The sequence below is a fragment of the Parasteatoda tepidariorum genome, chromosome 7 (assembly GCF_982258835.1).
Source record: "Parasteatoda tepidariorum strain Cologne lab strain chromosome 7, Ptep-v5.0, whole genome shotgun sequence".
In the NCBI taxonomy this organism is placed as follows: domain Eukaryota; kingdom Metazoa; phylum Arthropoda; class Arachnida; order Araneae; family Theridiidae; genus Parasteatoda; species Parasteatoda tepidariorum.
This window is the reverse complement of record NC_141761.1, coordinates 40692283-40706151: the sequence shown is the minus strand read 5'-3', so window position 1 is coordinate 40706151 and position 13869 is coordinate 40692283. Positions and strand designations below refer to the sequence as shown.

The following is a 13869-nucleotide window of genomic DNA, read 5'->3' as shown; positions in this document are numbered from 1 at the left end:
TAAAAAAATAATAGCTACAAAATAAAAATTTATCCCTTCCAGATTTAAAGTTGAAAAGAGCGTTATAAAGCTAATTTCAGTGTAAAAGCACCCTCGCTTCTTCCTCAGCGATGCACTCCCTGAGTGACGTCACGTTCGCTATCTTACGGCTTGTTCCGCACTTCTCTAGGAGGCTTTGTCACATCTCAGGATTACAAACACGTCCATTGAAGTGGATGATATTTCAAAAATAATAGTTATTACATATTCATTAACATTTATAATATTGATAAATTTGAACATAACATGCTTGAATGAACACGACAGAACTTGCTCTTCAGTTTCTGCCAAAATCACCTGATGTCCTATAAAATATATTTTTATGTGTTAAATCGTTTGACTAATTCTTTGGAAGAAAAATAATAGTTTACCAGCACGTTTCACGTGTTTCTTGTGAATTTTATTAGAGATAGTATTTCTGTGGATTTTGAACTTCCGAGAAGCTTCTGCAATCGACATACCACCAGCAACTGCTTGCAAACATTGTTGCAACTTTTCTAAAGTGTAATCAAGGTAATTTCTCGTTCGAGGTATTTTTTTATAACGTCTGACCATTTTTCTGTCGAAAAAAAAACGAATGAAACTTTGCACAAAGTAGCCCCACAGTGCATTTTTTTTCATTTTCCGTTTATTTGTTATTAATTGTAAATTTTTTTTAACGCTAACATGATATAATTGTTTATTAATGTACAAATAAAAAATTTTGCACTTACGACAATTGTTTTATCAACGTCTTTGCATTTCACAGCTAAAGTTTCCACGCACACTTTTCGACATCCTCGGAAAATTGTTGACATTGGATGAACGAAACACACTCTGAGATTGTTTTAAAATTCGAAAAAATGTTTGTAGTAATAGAAGAGACTTCTATCTTCAAATTCCACACATTTTTAACGTGAAATAAACATAATACTGAATAGCAGCACTTGAAAAATGCCGAATTCGAATTTGCACAAAGTAGCCCCGAATGACGGTACTTATAAATATTTTATCAGTAATAGGTCAGATAGAGAAATGGACATGCTCCGAAAAAAAAAAAAAACCAACCTTATCAAAGTTCTAATAAGAATTCTATATTTCGGCTTTAGTGGGCTGTTACTGACAAATATATTTATCACAAAACTTAAATATTGAAGGGTAAAGTAAGAAGTACCAAATATACTAATATAAGTATAAAATATTATATTGATATATTTGGTGATGATTAAAACGGAATCAATACTAAACAGCTTAAATGTCTTTACAAAGAAGTGTTTAACGTCCCCTTGAAAGGGATATGTACCCGAGAAAATATGATGGAGGTATCTTTGAAAATACTTTGACCTATGATTTAGCCGTGAGTAATAGCATTATGCCAAGTTATGCTAAATACATTTTATCCTTATTCCAATGGGATGAACTACAAACAAGTTTTACTTACTTCAATAACATAAGGCCACCAAAAAGGCAACAAATAATATTGAATAAAAAAAAAAGAAATTATTTTAGCTATATTAATTGAAAAACTTAGTGGAAGAAGCAGGTAAGTGAAACTTTCAGAAAAAAAAAAAGAAGGTTGCATTCAAACTATTTTATTACCAAGTTAGTAGAAGGCGGGTCGAATAATTCTTTGCTTTATTGTTCCTAATTTTAAATAAAACCAAATTACCTAAAAAATAAATTCTTATTACCTAATTTGTAATGAAAATCTTGCTGGCTTACTAAAAATTTATTGGATTAGTTATGTTAAGAAAAAGGAAGGCAAATGCAATGATTCATTAATTCCCCTGAAAATGTCACTTTTCTGGTTCTTCCATCAAGCTCTTTGTGTCGGTATATGCTTTTCAGTTATGAGCATGATTTCGTAGTGTTTTTCTACTCTGATTTGAATGTCTGTGGATGTGTCCTTTATAGACTCCTAAACCACCCTACCGAAAGCTATGAAACTTGGCATACAGATAGTTCAAGGCACGAGGAAGGTCACCGTCAACATTAGAACATTTTGGGGAAATCGTTCAAGCGGAATGAGCGAAAAACGAAATGGAATTTTCTGATTGCTCAAAGCGTTAGCCATTGTTTTAAATTTAACAATTCAATTTTCACATATTTTAAAGATAACATCAGTGATAATTGCTAGTTTATAGCTCCATTTGATCAAAAAATAGTTTATCATATTTAAATATTTTATATTTGCTATGTCAGTTCATTTTACATTTGCTATATATATTGAAATAAGCTATGTACTAGAAAGCAAAAGTAATGGAGTGGAGGTATTATTTGTATTCGCGATCGCTAGGAGGATTTTTTCAGTCTTTTATTTATTAAGTTTACATTTAGCTCTATCAGAATTATTAGTAGAGTAGGGAATCATTTTCTCAGCAGCAAAATTTCCCCAAGGAAAAGGCAGGAGAACTTCAAAAAATGAAGCAGAACATTGGTAAATCATTTGGAAACATAACGCGCCCAACATTTGAACAATTTCAATAATTTTTTCCTTCCATTATAAACAAACTTACATCTGATAACTCCCGATTTCGTGACTATATACTGTTAAAGATGTCTGAATTAAGGTAAAGTACATTTTTATTGTCTTTAAATCATTATAAATTAAAGGAAAGTTATTTAATTCCACATTGATTACTTCATTTATATGAACAAATGTGATTTAGAATATTCTTCCTTTTTATAATAGTATATAGATTTCTGTATCTATATAATTCGAAAAACAACAATGGTCATCCAAATTACTTGAAATAGCATCATTTGTGGTGATTATTAATAAATTTTTATAATTTTCTTGGTAAGTATTTTTTAAATTTTGAATGATTAATTTCAGCATGAAATTAATCACATTGAAATTCATATTGAGATCTTACAATTACAAAATTTTATTATGCGTTATGTCATCTTAAAAGTAATGACTTGATAATTTATGTACAGTAGGGAACCGATTATCCGGAACGATCGGGACCATCGCTATTCCGAGTAACTGATTTTTCCGGTTTTCTGAATAACTACAAAAAGCCGTTTTTTTTATCGTTAAACCCAACTAAAAAAAATTTTTTTTTTGGAAATAATCTTAAAAAGAAAAAACGATGAAGTAATACACTAATGATTATTTCCAAAATGATGGTAAGGTAAACATCTTTCAAAAAAGAAAGAAAAAACCTAAAATCTTATGAAAAAAATGCTTTTTTTTTAAAAAAAAAAAATGGCGGGAAAATGTATTGAATTTCGTTCCGGTTTTCTGATTTCCGGATAACGAGTTCTGTACTGTATATATTATTTGAGAACAAAATTTTCAAATGAAGAACATTTCATTTAAGATTTCTCCAAATTCATACAGCAGGTACATACTTGTTATGATTTTTATAATAAAATTTACTTGCAAATAATTTTTTTTCGTCCAATTTGATGATAGTTCTCTACGTCTGATTTAGAACTTTAAGACTAAAAACAATATTCTGAAATTCTTCAATTTCAATATGAGGAATTTTAGCATCAGTTTTTCATCGTAAGCATTCTTTATCTTACGTTTTTTAGTTCATAAATAATGTTTTTTCATTAAGACTTTAAATTTTTTGATAAAATAGTAATTATAATCTGATTGGTTAAGCAATTTACTAACCATCTACCTATATAATTATAACCATCTAGAAAATTTATAACTAATCATCTATAATTAACTTCAGTCTCTTTAGGTGTAAAATTAGATAAAATATTACAATGATAAGAACAAGAGCATTTAAACTAAACTAAAAAAAAAAAAAAAATGACTAAATAATAAGAAAAATGCAATATATTTAAGAAAGTAAAAGAATTACAAAAGTATGAAAAGAGCACGTATTCTTTTCCTTGACTGTGCAAAAATTCTACTTTTGAAGCATTAATAAAAATATTAATGCGAAAAAAACATATCTACAGCTTTGTAATACAATTTTCAGTTTTAAAGACAAAATATGCATTACCTTTAGATGCAGCAGAAAAATGCAATTGATTGACGAGTCATGCACTTACTGCTTTGGACGAACACAAAATACAGAATAATAATAACAAAAACAGGTATATGTACAACATTTATTAAACTGTTTACACATGTTTCTTTTTATTTTTCTTCGTTTTTTGACTTAAGCGACGATTTTTCTCTTTAAGCTTTTTGATCGCTCTTCTATTCATCCATATCGGATAATTCCCATTCTCATCGATCATCTTTTTTGGATGATACTTTCTTTTGGATTCGTCGATTTCCATGCTTTCTATAAAAATAAAACTTAAGTTTTCATGGACTAATTTTAAATAAATTAAAAATAAAAGGCCATTAAATATAATACATGTACACTAATGCGAAAGGAAAAAACTTGAGATAAAGAGTTTCAAATTCTAGAGGTTTTAAGGTAGACCAATTGCCATGTTCATCAAAATTTTTTCCTTGGAGCATATTTATTATGATTTCTGTTTGAATAACCTCACTCTGCTCGGCATTTTTAAGCATTCACCAGAAGCGTTTTGCAACATACAAACTTTGACCGACTTGCAATGTTCCGGAGTATAAAGACGCCTTTTTAACTGCCCACTTTACCAGGATATTAGGAATAGGCTTTTTCTAAAAAACTATATTCAATATATCATTTTCAATTGTTGTATTTGAATACATTTTACATGGAAATTTTGTTGATTGAAATTATTAGAAAGATTTATAATTTTAGGCTTTAAATAAATTAGAGGATAACAAAATGATGACACTTTCAAAATTCGAAGCAAACAATAACAAAATAACTATTTGTTCATTGACTTGGTGTTGTAAGCAATGTAAATTAATTATTTTACTTTTTGAAATTTTTTAAAATTTTTTACTTTTTTTTCTAATTATTTGCTAAACCATGATAAAAATCACTATAAAGGTTTTAAATACAGCCAATTAAACAATACTATTTTAATTTGCAGTTGTATTTGTTGTAAAAACATACAATGATATGCAAGCAGATTAATCATGAATACACAAATAAAATTTTTTCTCAACATAACTTAAGCATGAAAAATAGTCTTACAATGATTTTTGACAGCTAACTTCTGTTTTTATTAGTTTTCCAAGGTTAGAAAGAGCTAAAAATCTCTCATGGCCCACATTTCTTTGAGGTTCAAGGAAAATGGTTAAAAGTCATATTAGGGATGAAACGAATATTCAGCCCATATGCCGAAAATTTGGCTGAATAATTGGCCAAATATTAGGCCAACATTTCTTAAATAGCAGATCTAATGAATTATTCTTTTATGGTCACTTTCTAAAAATACCCCAATATTAAAAAGTTAAAGTGATATTTTGAATGTATACATAAAAATGCATAAATACATACTTCATAAATACATAAAAATGCAAAATAGTTTTCAAAGAACTTCACATGATCATTATTAAATGACTAATTTATGACAAATAGCTCTTTTTCTAATTATATTAGCCTAAAAACCAGTCACACAAAATTTTAAATATATTAAAAATTGAGTGGCTCATTTTATTTTTAAAATTAATAATTACTTTATATAATTACATAAAATAATTAAATTCAAAATTATAATTAACTTAACTATTATTTAAAAAGGTTATCGAGTGTATTTTTTAGATTTAAAGAAAAGTTATTTATAAAAGCATAATCAACAGAATATTAACAAGATTAATATTATTGACCATACCCAATTTATTAAGATAAGTGAAGAACTAAGAAAACTTTAATAAATTCATAGTACAAATGTAAATTAGTGAATGACCCCTAATAAATTTTTATCTAAATTTGTCACTTTGTTCAGCAGTTCTATAACGAAATAATGAAAAAAAAAATTAAATAATTTTGAAATAATAAGTTATTGAGTCAATAATTCTTGAAGTTAAACATTTTTGTCAGAAGTAAATTATGTGGTTCCCAAACACATAATATTTAACAAATCTGCAATAATTGAGTTTTTAAATTTTTTTTTATTTATTTCACTTGTTTTTAACTCAAATCATTGAACGATGAATGAAAATTTCCTGTAATGACAAATCTGAATAACATAAGATTTGTTGCTGCATTTAAAATATAAGAAGGCCCTCATTTCATACTTTTCCAAAATCTTGTTTCTAAATATAAGTTGTTTTTTCATAAAACAAATTAAGAGCACTAAAAATTTTAAAAGTAAAAATACAATAATAAAAAATAATAAGTAGAGTAAAAGTTTTCTTAAAAAATCAATAAATAAATAAATATGCAATTAGTGGTCGTCAGTGAAAAAATCTTGCATATAAAAATCTGAATTAACTCTTTGCCGAGAAATTCCCCCCGATATTCACTTAGCATACGATCCAGCCTATGCGCTTGCTCGATCACGTGCTAGAAACATTGGTGGAATTCGATTGGTTCTTCAGACACGATATGTTTTTGACGCAAGTCGAAGTTGTTGTGCAACAGTGTCTGAGGACATTAGCTGTAAATCGGAAGACCGAAGAATTGTTAAAAAAAAAAACTGGAAATCTTGTGGGTTCAAGGAAAGAGTTGGAAGATATGAATTACTATTCACTATAATGTAAGTTATTTAGTTTCCCCCTTTTATTTTGATAACTATCGATATTTAATTTAACTGCAATATTTTCACCACATTCAATTAATGAACTGAATAGTAATCATAGAAAAATGTATAGCTATTATTAAAAATTAATGGTTATCATGTAATAACAGAGTAACAATTGAGGAATCAATATTTTAGAAATATTTACCCGGAAAGATGTATGAGCAAGACAAAGAAAATACAGTAAAAAAAAATTTATTTACCATTTGCACTGCATTTTTCATCTTCATTATTTTCTTTTGCAATTCTTTGCTTTTCTTTGAGAAAAGAAATTTCCTTTTTTTTTAGTATTGACCCTAAAAAACATGTTAAATAAAAATTTAATTATGGCTATTAACAGTTTTAAATTTTTTTTTTAATTCAAACTTTGGTTACACAGTAACAATTTTCTTTACTTTAAAAATTCTATATTATGAAATTATTTAGACATTTACTTATTAGAGAGATTACAAAAAAAAATATTTTTTTTTTTAAACACTAAAATAAAGTATTGACATTTAACCGAATAGTAAAATCTTCAAACAAAGTAAAAGCAAAAATAATATCGAAAAGGCTATTCTGTAAATAGCTAGAAAACGTTATATTAGTAAAAATAATGCTTTGCTTGTTACTGTTACAGGTATGCATGGAGTAAATTGAAACTGTACTGTGCAACATGAACTGACAGTCAATAGAGATCAGCCTGTTCATACACACACACATTATGTGTGTAGCAAATCTAAAAGCACAACTTGTTATTTCTAACAAATTCACTGCATAGGAGTAGTAAAATTGTAAATTTAGCAGCATTCTTCTTAATACTTGTTTCCTCTTTGCAGACTCACTGTTCCACATTTAAACAAGTGCATAGGAAAAAAAAATACAGTATTACACATTTCAAGTTTTTATACTCTCACAAGAACTTATTTTCCACACTTAAAAAAAAAAAAAAAAAATCTTACTGATATTTCTCTATTTTTGAATCAGAACTGAGCTTTTTGACAAAACTAACTTTGGGCTTTTTACTTACAACAACACAACAGCCAAATCCCATCAGAGAACTAACTGTGGCAAGTATTGGGTATTATTTTAGACATAGAACTCAGCTGGAACAAACAGGTATTCAAAATAATTATAAATGTTTCAGGTCGAAATGCCCTTTTAAAGAGACTTGCTGGTGGGAGTTGATAAGGACAGGTGGGGTAAAATGGTTATAGATTAAAAAACATATATTTTCTTCTTTTAAGTCAAAATAATTTATTTAATACTTTAGAGACATTTAATGGGATTGTGGAAAGCATTTTTGTTGCTATTTATGATTATTATTTTTTTTGTTGCTATTTATGATGCAACAAATTAAGACTAAAAAGAGCACATTTGATCAACTATACGTTTTTATATAATTATTATAAATCGCTTACTTATATACCTTGTGCGCATCTGAAAAATTATATTTATCAAATTAAAATCCAAACCTTGCTAATTTAAGAATTAGAATACAATTTAAATGTGTTTAAAGTAAAGAGTTAATTGTTTTAAATTTGAAATAATTATAATACACAAGGACATTGGATATGATTCAAGTATAATTTTATATCTGACTTTCAGATGATCAGAAATGTAATAAACCTGTCTATAAGCCACAACAATACACAGAATAGATAAATTAGTTAAATCCAATAATATCAAAAATATATAATTAATTTTGAATAACTCACTAGTTTTATTAGTCTGAGAACATCCTTCTTCATCTTTGAGTGGTTTACTGTTTTTACTCAATGCTCCTTTAGGGAGAACTAGAGAGAAAGTGATAGTAAAAAATATCATTAACATCCAAATACTTTAACAGCCTCAAAAACTGAGCAGTAAAGCAATCAAATTCAATTTTGAACTTTCCTCCAGCTTGGAGATTAAACCCTAAATTGGTGTACTCAAATTTCTATAATTTTTGATTTTAACACTCTTTACACTTATCTATAACACTTAACCCAATTTTAAAAGAGTTATAAGTTACCATTAAAAATTATAATTCCATATTAATACATACAACTAATTATAAATATATATCTAATTATAATACAGTGAAACCCCGATTATACATTTCCTGCAAGACCACTGTTAAAATACGCACAAAGCGAAAAAAATTAAAATTCAGAGTAAAAAAAAGTATATTTTTTAAACATTGACATTTACGAGATTAAACAGTAGAATAAATATGTAACATTTGCTAGTTTTTTATTTTTAGATATTATTTCAACAATACTCCAAAGAATGCTTAATATTGTTTGCAAATCTGCTTTTTGGTTTACAAAAGCAAATCCTGTTTCAGAATTCTTATGCTTTGGAACTCTTGATCATTAGTATGCATATCCTTTGATATTTTTCATTCATCTTCATCGTTTTTATCACTATCATTGGGAGCAGGCACTAAATCAGATATTGAAGGAATCGAAAAGCAAAGGGATGTGTTGCGGTCGTTACACGAGTCATCAATTTGAAAAGATCTCCGCCATGTAATTTTACTCTGAAAGGCCAATTTTTTGATAAGATACTACGTAACCTGCTTGATCAGACCCATTTGTAATGCATTTTAGCCAACACTGTAAAAATCAAATTCAGAGTTTCCTGATAATTTAATCATGCTCTAAAAAAATTTTGCAGGTCACAGGAAAAAAAAAAAACATATCCAGTTGTTTAGTGTAATGTTCTTCAAGTGATTGGATTTCTTCAAAATTGAAGTTTGATGAAAACAATTCCCATCAAAAGTTTTATAATTTTAGTTCCCATACTTCCTTTAACTTCCGTGTGCTTTGCCACCCCACATTTCTTTGACTCAAAGAGGAAATCCTCTCTCATAGACATAAGGACACAATAAGAAAGAATGTCACAACAGCTTCAAACACACATAAAAAAAAATATATACACGTTAAAGAAGAAAAAACTTGGAAAAAGTTATTGCGAGCTTTGTTGAAAATGTGATTTTGATACATGAGAAAAAACATAAAGCAGGATTTTCTAAAAAGGGGGAACATAAAATCTGGAATAATTTAACATTATATGTATAGGCAATTTTCACAGCCCAGCAGAAAATGTGAAGCAAGCGTGATAACGTACAAAGCAGCAACGTAAAGTTGGGGTTCTACTGTATTTAGAAAATAACAGCATAATATTCCGAAAATCAATCTCCCCTCTCACAATTTTGATCAATTATTTAAAATATTTAATTGTTAGATAAATTATGAAGTATAACTTAAGCAAATACTTGTGATAAATATGGCAGTCATTTTTAAAATAGCGATGAGTTCTGGAAAAATAGAACTACAAATAAAATTTTATTTATTTAAAACTGTGGGTTCTGAGGTCCCATATAAGAAGGTTTAAGATATAGGTTTAATATAGGGGTGCACAACCTGTGGCCCACATGCGGCCTGCCGACTACTGAGGTGTGGCCCACAAGATCTTCTAAACACAATAAAAAAGTAAACATTAAAAAAAAAAAAAAAAATGCCGAAAACTTTTAATCGCGCCTTTGAGTCATCCCGTTTGAACACGCTCAATTTTTATAGATTTATAGTAAATGTATGTTTTCTCATAAATACTAGTTATTTTTCCTTTGTTTTTTTGGTAACAAATGTGGTAATGAATTGTGATTTGGTCGAACACCAAATATTCGGCAGAATACTGTATATTCGGGACAAAATAGAAACATATTTTAGAAGCTTAGTGACACTGAAACCAAAGCCAAAAAAAGTATTTTTTTGGTAAAACGCATTCATAAAACAAAGCTAAAAAGTAAGGCCTATCAGAAAGGCTTTTTAAAATGCCGCTCTATCATAAAAACTAAAGATTACCTACAAAAGCAAAACAGAGTAAATAAAAATCGATCTTAAATCTCGAAATTTTTATTTAAACCTGAGCATCTCAGTTTTGCAATTACCATATATTCAAGTACCTACAAAAAAAATAATTAATTCTAACAGAAATGCTCTTAAAAACTGCCACACTGATAAAAAAAAAAGTTGATGAAAAAATAAAAAAACGGAAAAGCTAAATAGAAACAGAAACGTTCTTAATTTTTTAAAATTAAGCTAAAAATCATAATTTGCTCCTTATGCTAAAAATCTCAAGTTAAATTTTTTTACATTGATGTATTTTTAGAAGAAAAAAAAATGCTATAAAATAAAGTTTATTTGCAATGTTCATTAAAAAAAATGCTGTGCCATGATAAAAATGCCTATAAGAAGAAAAGCTAATTAAAAAGAAAAACAGAAAAATAAATTGTTCTTAGTTCCAAAAACATAACTTTAATACTGAAAATCACAGTTTTCTATATTTCAGTACAGGGAAAAAATGACAATGAATTAATAGTATGAGACATTCCTTTAAAATGTCTTTAAAAAATCCTTCTCAATTCTTAGAATTAAAAGTATCCAAAAATGAAGAAATTGACTTGTTTGAGTATAATTTTTTCTTAAAAAAAAAAAAGTAGAAGTACAAAAATTTGTGGTTCAGTACAAAGTAATCAGTTTCAACTCTTCAGATTTCCATTTCTCTTCCAGAGGATAAATTTGCAAGGCATGTGCAGAAACATAGATTTTAAAATTTAACAAATTTGAGTAAAAACTATTTAATATAATAAATAATACCATAATATAGTTAAAAATATGATTTTATATTATTCTTTATCATATCTATGCAAATAAGAAAAAAACTTAGAAAAATACTTTTCTAAAAAATACTCTGCCGAATATTTTGCAACAGGCCAAATACTCGTTACATTCCTAATTTTAATGCAATGCTATTGCAACCTGAGAAATCTACAAAGTGGCGGAAAACGTAAATTTTTAAACTGCTAACTGTTTGTAATTTTGATTCATATTTTTTGTTGCTTAAGTGATCTTTTGGGGTAAAAAAAAAAAGAAAACGTTTATGACACTAAAAAATCTAATAATTAATAAAAAGAAATAATAAAGTACATCATGTCTAAATAAATGTGCGGCCCTTTGTTAGTCAAACTGCTGCGCAAGGGCCCAGGGGTCTGTCTAGGTTTTTCTGAGAGGTACCTATTATGTGAAAATGTATACATAATTTGTGAAAATTAAAAATTACATTAAAAAACAACACAAAATTATGGTCAAAATCAAATATGGTTTATCATTTCATACAGGATATAAAAATAAAATTTTAAGAAAAAGTATTTAGCGAAACTACTGTTTTCCCTTGTTGAATTTAATTTGGGAAGGCACTGCAGAACGGTATTAAATTTGGCCTGGGCAGACCCCTGGTAACCCTTCACTCAAAAAGGTTGTGCACCCCTAGTTTAATACATAAAATATTCAAAAAGTAACTACAAATATTCCTACATTTAAGTTTAAGAAAGGTTTATTTAACTTTAACAAAATTAATAGTCTAATATGGAAAATACCTGTGCATATATCAGACATATTAACATCAATAGCTACTGGGTTTGGAAGAATACTTTTCAAACGTTTCAGTTCTTTTTCTCCATACCTCACCCTTTTAACTGCTTTCATTTTTCTTTTCCATTTGCTTCTCAAACTTTTTGCCATCACTAAAAAGAAGAAAGCTGTTTCAGTTAAAAAAAAAAAAAAAGTATTCTTGTGTTATCTAAGGAAAGTCCTAGAAGGCCTTTGCATAATATGTATACAATCGAATCAAAATTTTGAGTTTTTATAGTTTGAGTTTTCATTTTGAGATATTAGGCACCCCCCCCCATCAAAAAAAACTTTTTTTTTTGGGGGGGGGGGGATAACTTTTCAAGATATTACTCAGTCTTACACTTTTTAGGTTGAAATTTTAATTCAAAAACGAAAACTTTTAGTTAAAAAGAAAACTTTCATGGGAAAATAAAATAATTAATTAAAATAAGAAAATAGCTTTAATTTTAATGTAGTATCCTCTTTTCATGCTGGTATTAATAATAGACTAGATTAAAAATTTGAGATTAAAATCTAGACTATATTTCGTTATAATAATTAAATATCCTTTTTTTAAAAATTTCTATTTGAAAACTTACTTATTTAGGAGAAAAACTTTTTTTAGTGGATTGTTTATTAAAAAAACCCATCAAGGGTTTTACGGCTTTGTGGGTGGGTCATAAACCCTGCCCTCACCAAAACCACAAGTTTGGGAATTATTTTCCCAAGAAAAATTTATAACAAAAAGTTACTATCGTAAATAATAATGAACATTTTTTCCTGATATACCATGATAATAGCAAACCATAAAATACCATAATAAAAAAATAGGTGATATTTATTGGGAAGAATTACTAGTGATTTTTCATTCCATGACAAAGAATTCGAGTTTGAAGCTAGTTTGCAATAAAAAATAAATAAAATCATACATTTTAATTTCTGCAAGTGAATTAACATGTAGAATTTAGATTATTCAAAAATATAAATCATTATCAGATAAATAATTGATATTTTGCAAAAATAAATAGATAAATAAAACTCAATGTAACATAGATCAATAGAGACTATTGATCTATGTTACATTGAGTAAAGTAAAGTAGTCAGCAATCATAGAACTTACGTGTGCAAAAACTATATTTAGATAGAAAGTTTAATCAGAAAAAAACAACATAGTATTATTGAATTGCAAGACTTTCAAACAAATATTTAAGAAAAAAAGTTTTCTTTAAATTAATTTTCTAATCTAGATAAACTTATAAAATTTAACGTTTCCTGATTTGTTTCCCCTAATTCCATTTCCCTGACAATTCTCAGTAGAAACGCTGATTTTATGTTACACAAAAAGCTAATAAAAATGCTCTTAATAATGAATTCATATTTTATGACATTAATCAGTAAGCTATTTAACAACTTAATTATAATTTGAATAATTTCTTATTTTGTAACCATTATAACATTCATCTTGTTGCTTTTAGATACATCAAGCAGGATTAAGCACATCATAATACAATTAAATTTTGATAAATATTATTAAGGTGTATTATAATCATTACACTGAAAAAAAAATTGACTATATTGAAATGAGTATATTGCGACAACAAGATTATTCGAACTTATGTTTAAAAAATTACAAAAAAGTAATAGCAGCAATTTGAAGTATATAATTTTCAAGAATATGTAAAAAATTAGAGACATAATATTACCGAAGTAAAGTTGTAATTAATGAAAAGAATAAATTAATTTAGCCACAAGACACGAGTTTCTTGTTGTTTATATTTTTTGAGACTGCTTATTAGAATCGAAACAGTTGCGATTAAGTTCAGTCTTGCCTTTACAA

General features: G+C 27.4%; 1 protein-coding gene and 1 long non-coding RNA gene across 3 annotated transcripts in view; one reads left to right on the top strand and one right to left on the bottom strand.

Annotated features, from left to right (window-relative positions):
• Nucleotides 1-7364, top strand: part of LOC147807037 (uncharacterized) — a 24526-nt gene extending 17162 nt beyond the window's left edge. Inside the window, exons 2-3 of the long non-coding RNA XR_015435741.1 lie at nt 3993-4080; nt 7235-7364. This is a non-coding gene — a long non-coding RNA (uncharacterized LOC147807037). The remainder of the gene's footprint in view (nt 1-3992; nt 4081-7234) is intronic.
• Nucleotides 4082-13869, bottom strand: LOC107445525 (protein LLP homolog). Of its 2 annotated transcripts, XM_016059940.5 has the most exons (5): nt 13736-13869; nt 12020-12166; nt 8313-8390; nt 6819-6911; nt 4082-4274 (listed from the first exon to the last, which is right to left on the bottom strand). In XM_016059940.5, exons 2-5 carry the CDS (start codon nt 12162-12164, stop codon nt 4108-4110), a joined length of 483 nt encoding a protein of 160 aa, XP_015915426.3. In that variant the 5' UTR covers nt 12165-12166; nt 13736-13869; the 3' UTR covers nt 4082-4107. The 2 variants fall into 2 exon arrangements, with proteins under 2 accessions (XP_015915426.3, XP_071039645.2); XM_071183544.2 differs by lacking the exon at nt 6819-6911.

What these genes read in the sequence shown, in the direction of transcription:
- LOC107445525 (XM_016059940.5), bottom strand. Translation starts at nt 12,164, where the DNA reads ATGGCAAAAAGTTTGAGAAGCAAATGGAAAAGAAAAATGAAAGCAGTT. An exon ending in TATGTCTGATATATGCACAG is followed by an intron (nt 8,391 to 12,019) that starts GTATTTTCCATA and finishes CTTTCTCTCTAG; the next exon opens with TTCTCCCTAAAGGAGCATTG. An exon ending in TGAAAAATGCAGTGCAAATG is followed by an intron (nt 4,275 to 6,818) that starts GTAAATAAATTT and finishes TTATTTTTATAG; the next exon opens with AAAGCATGGAAATCGACGAA.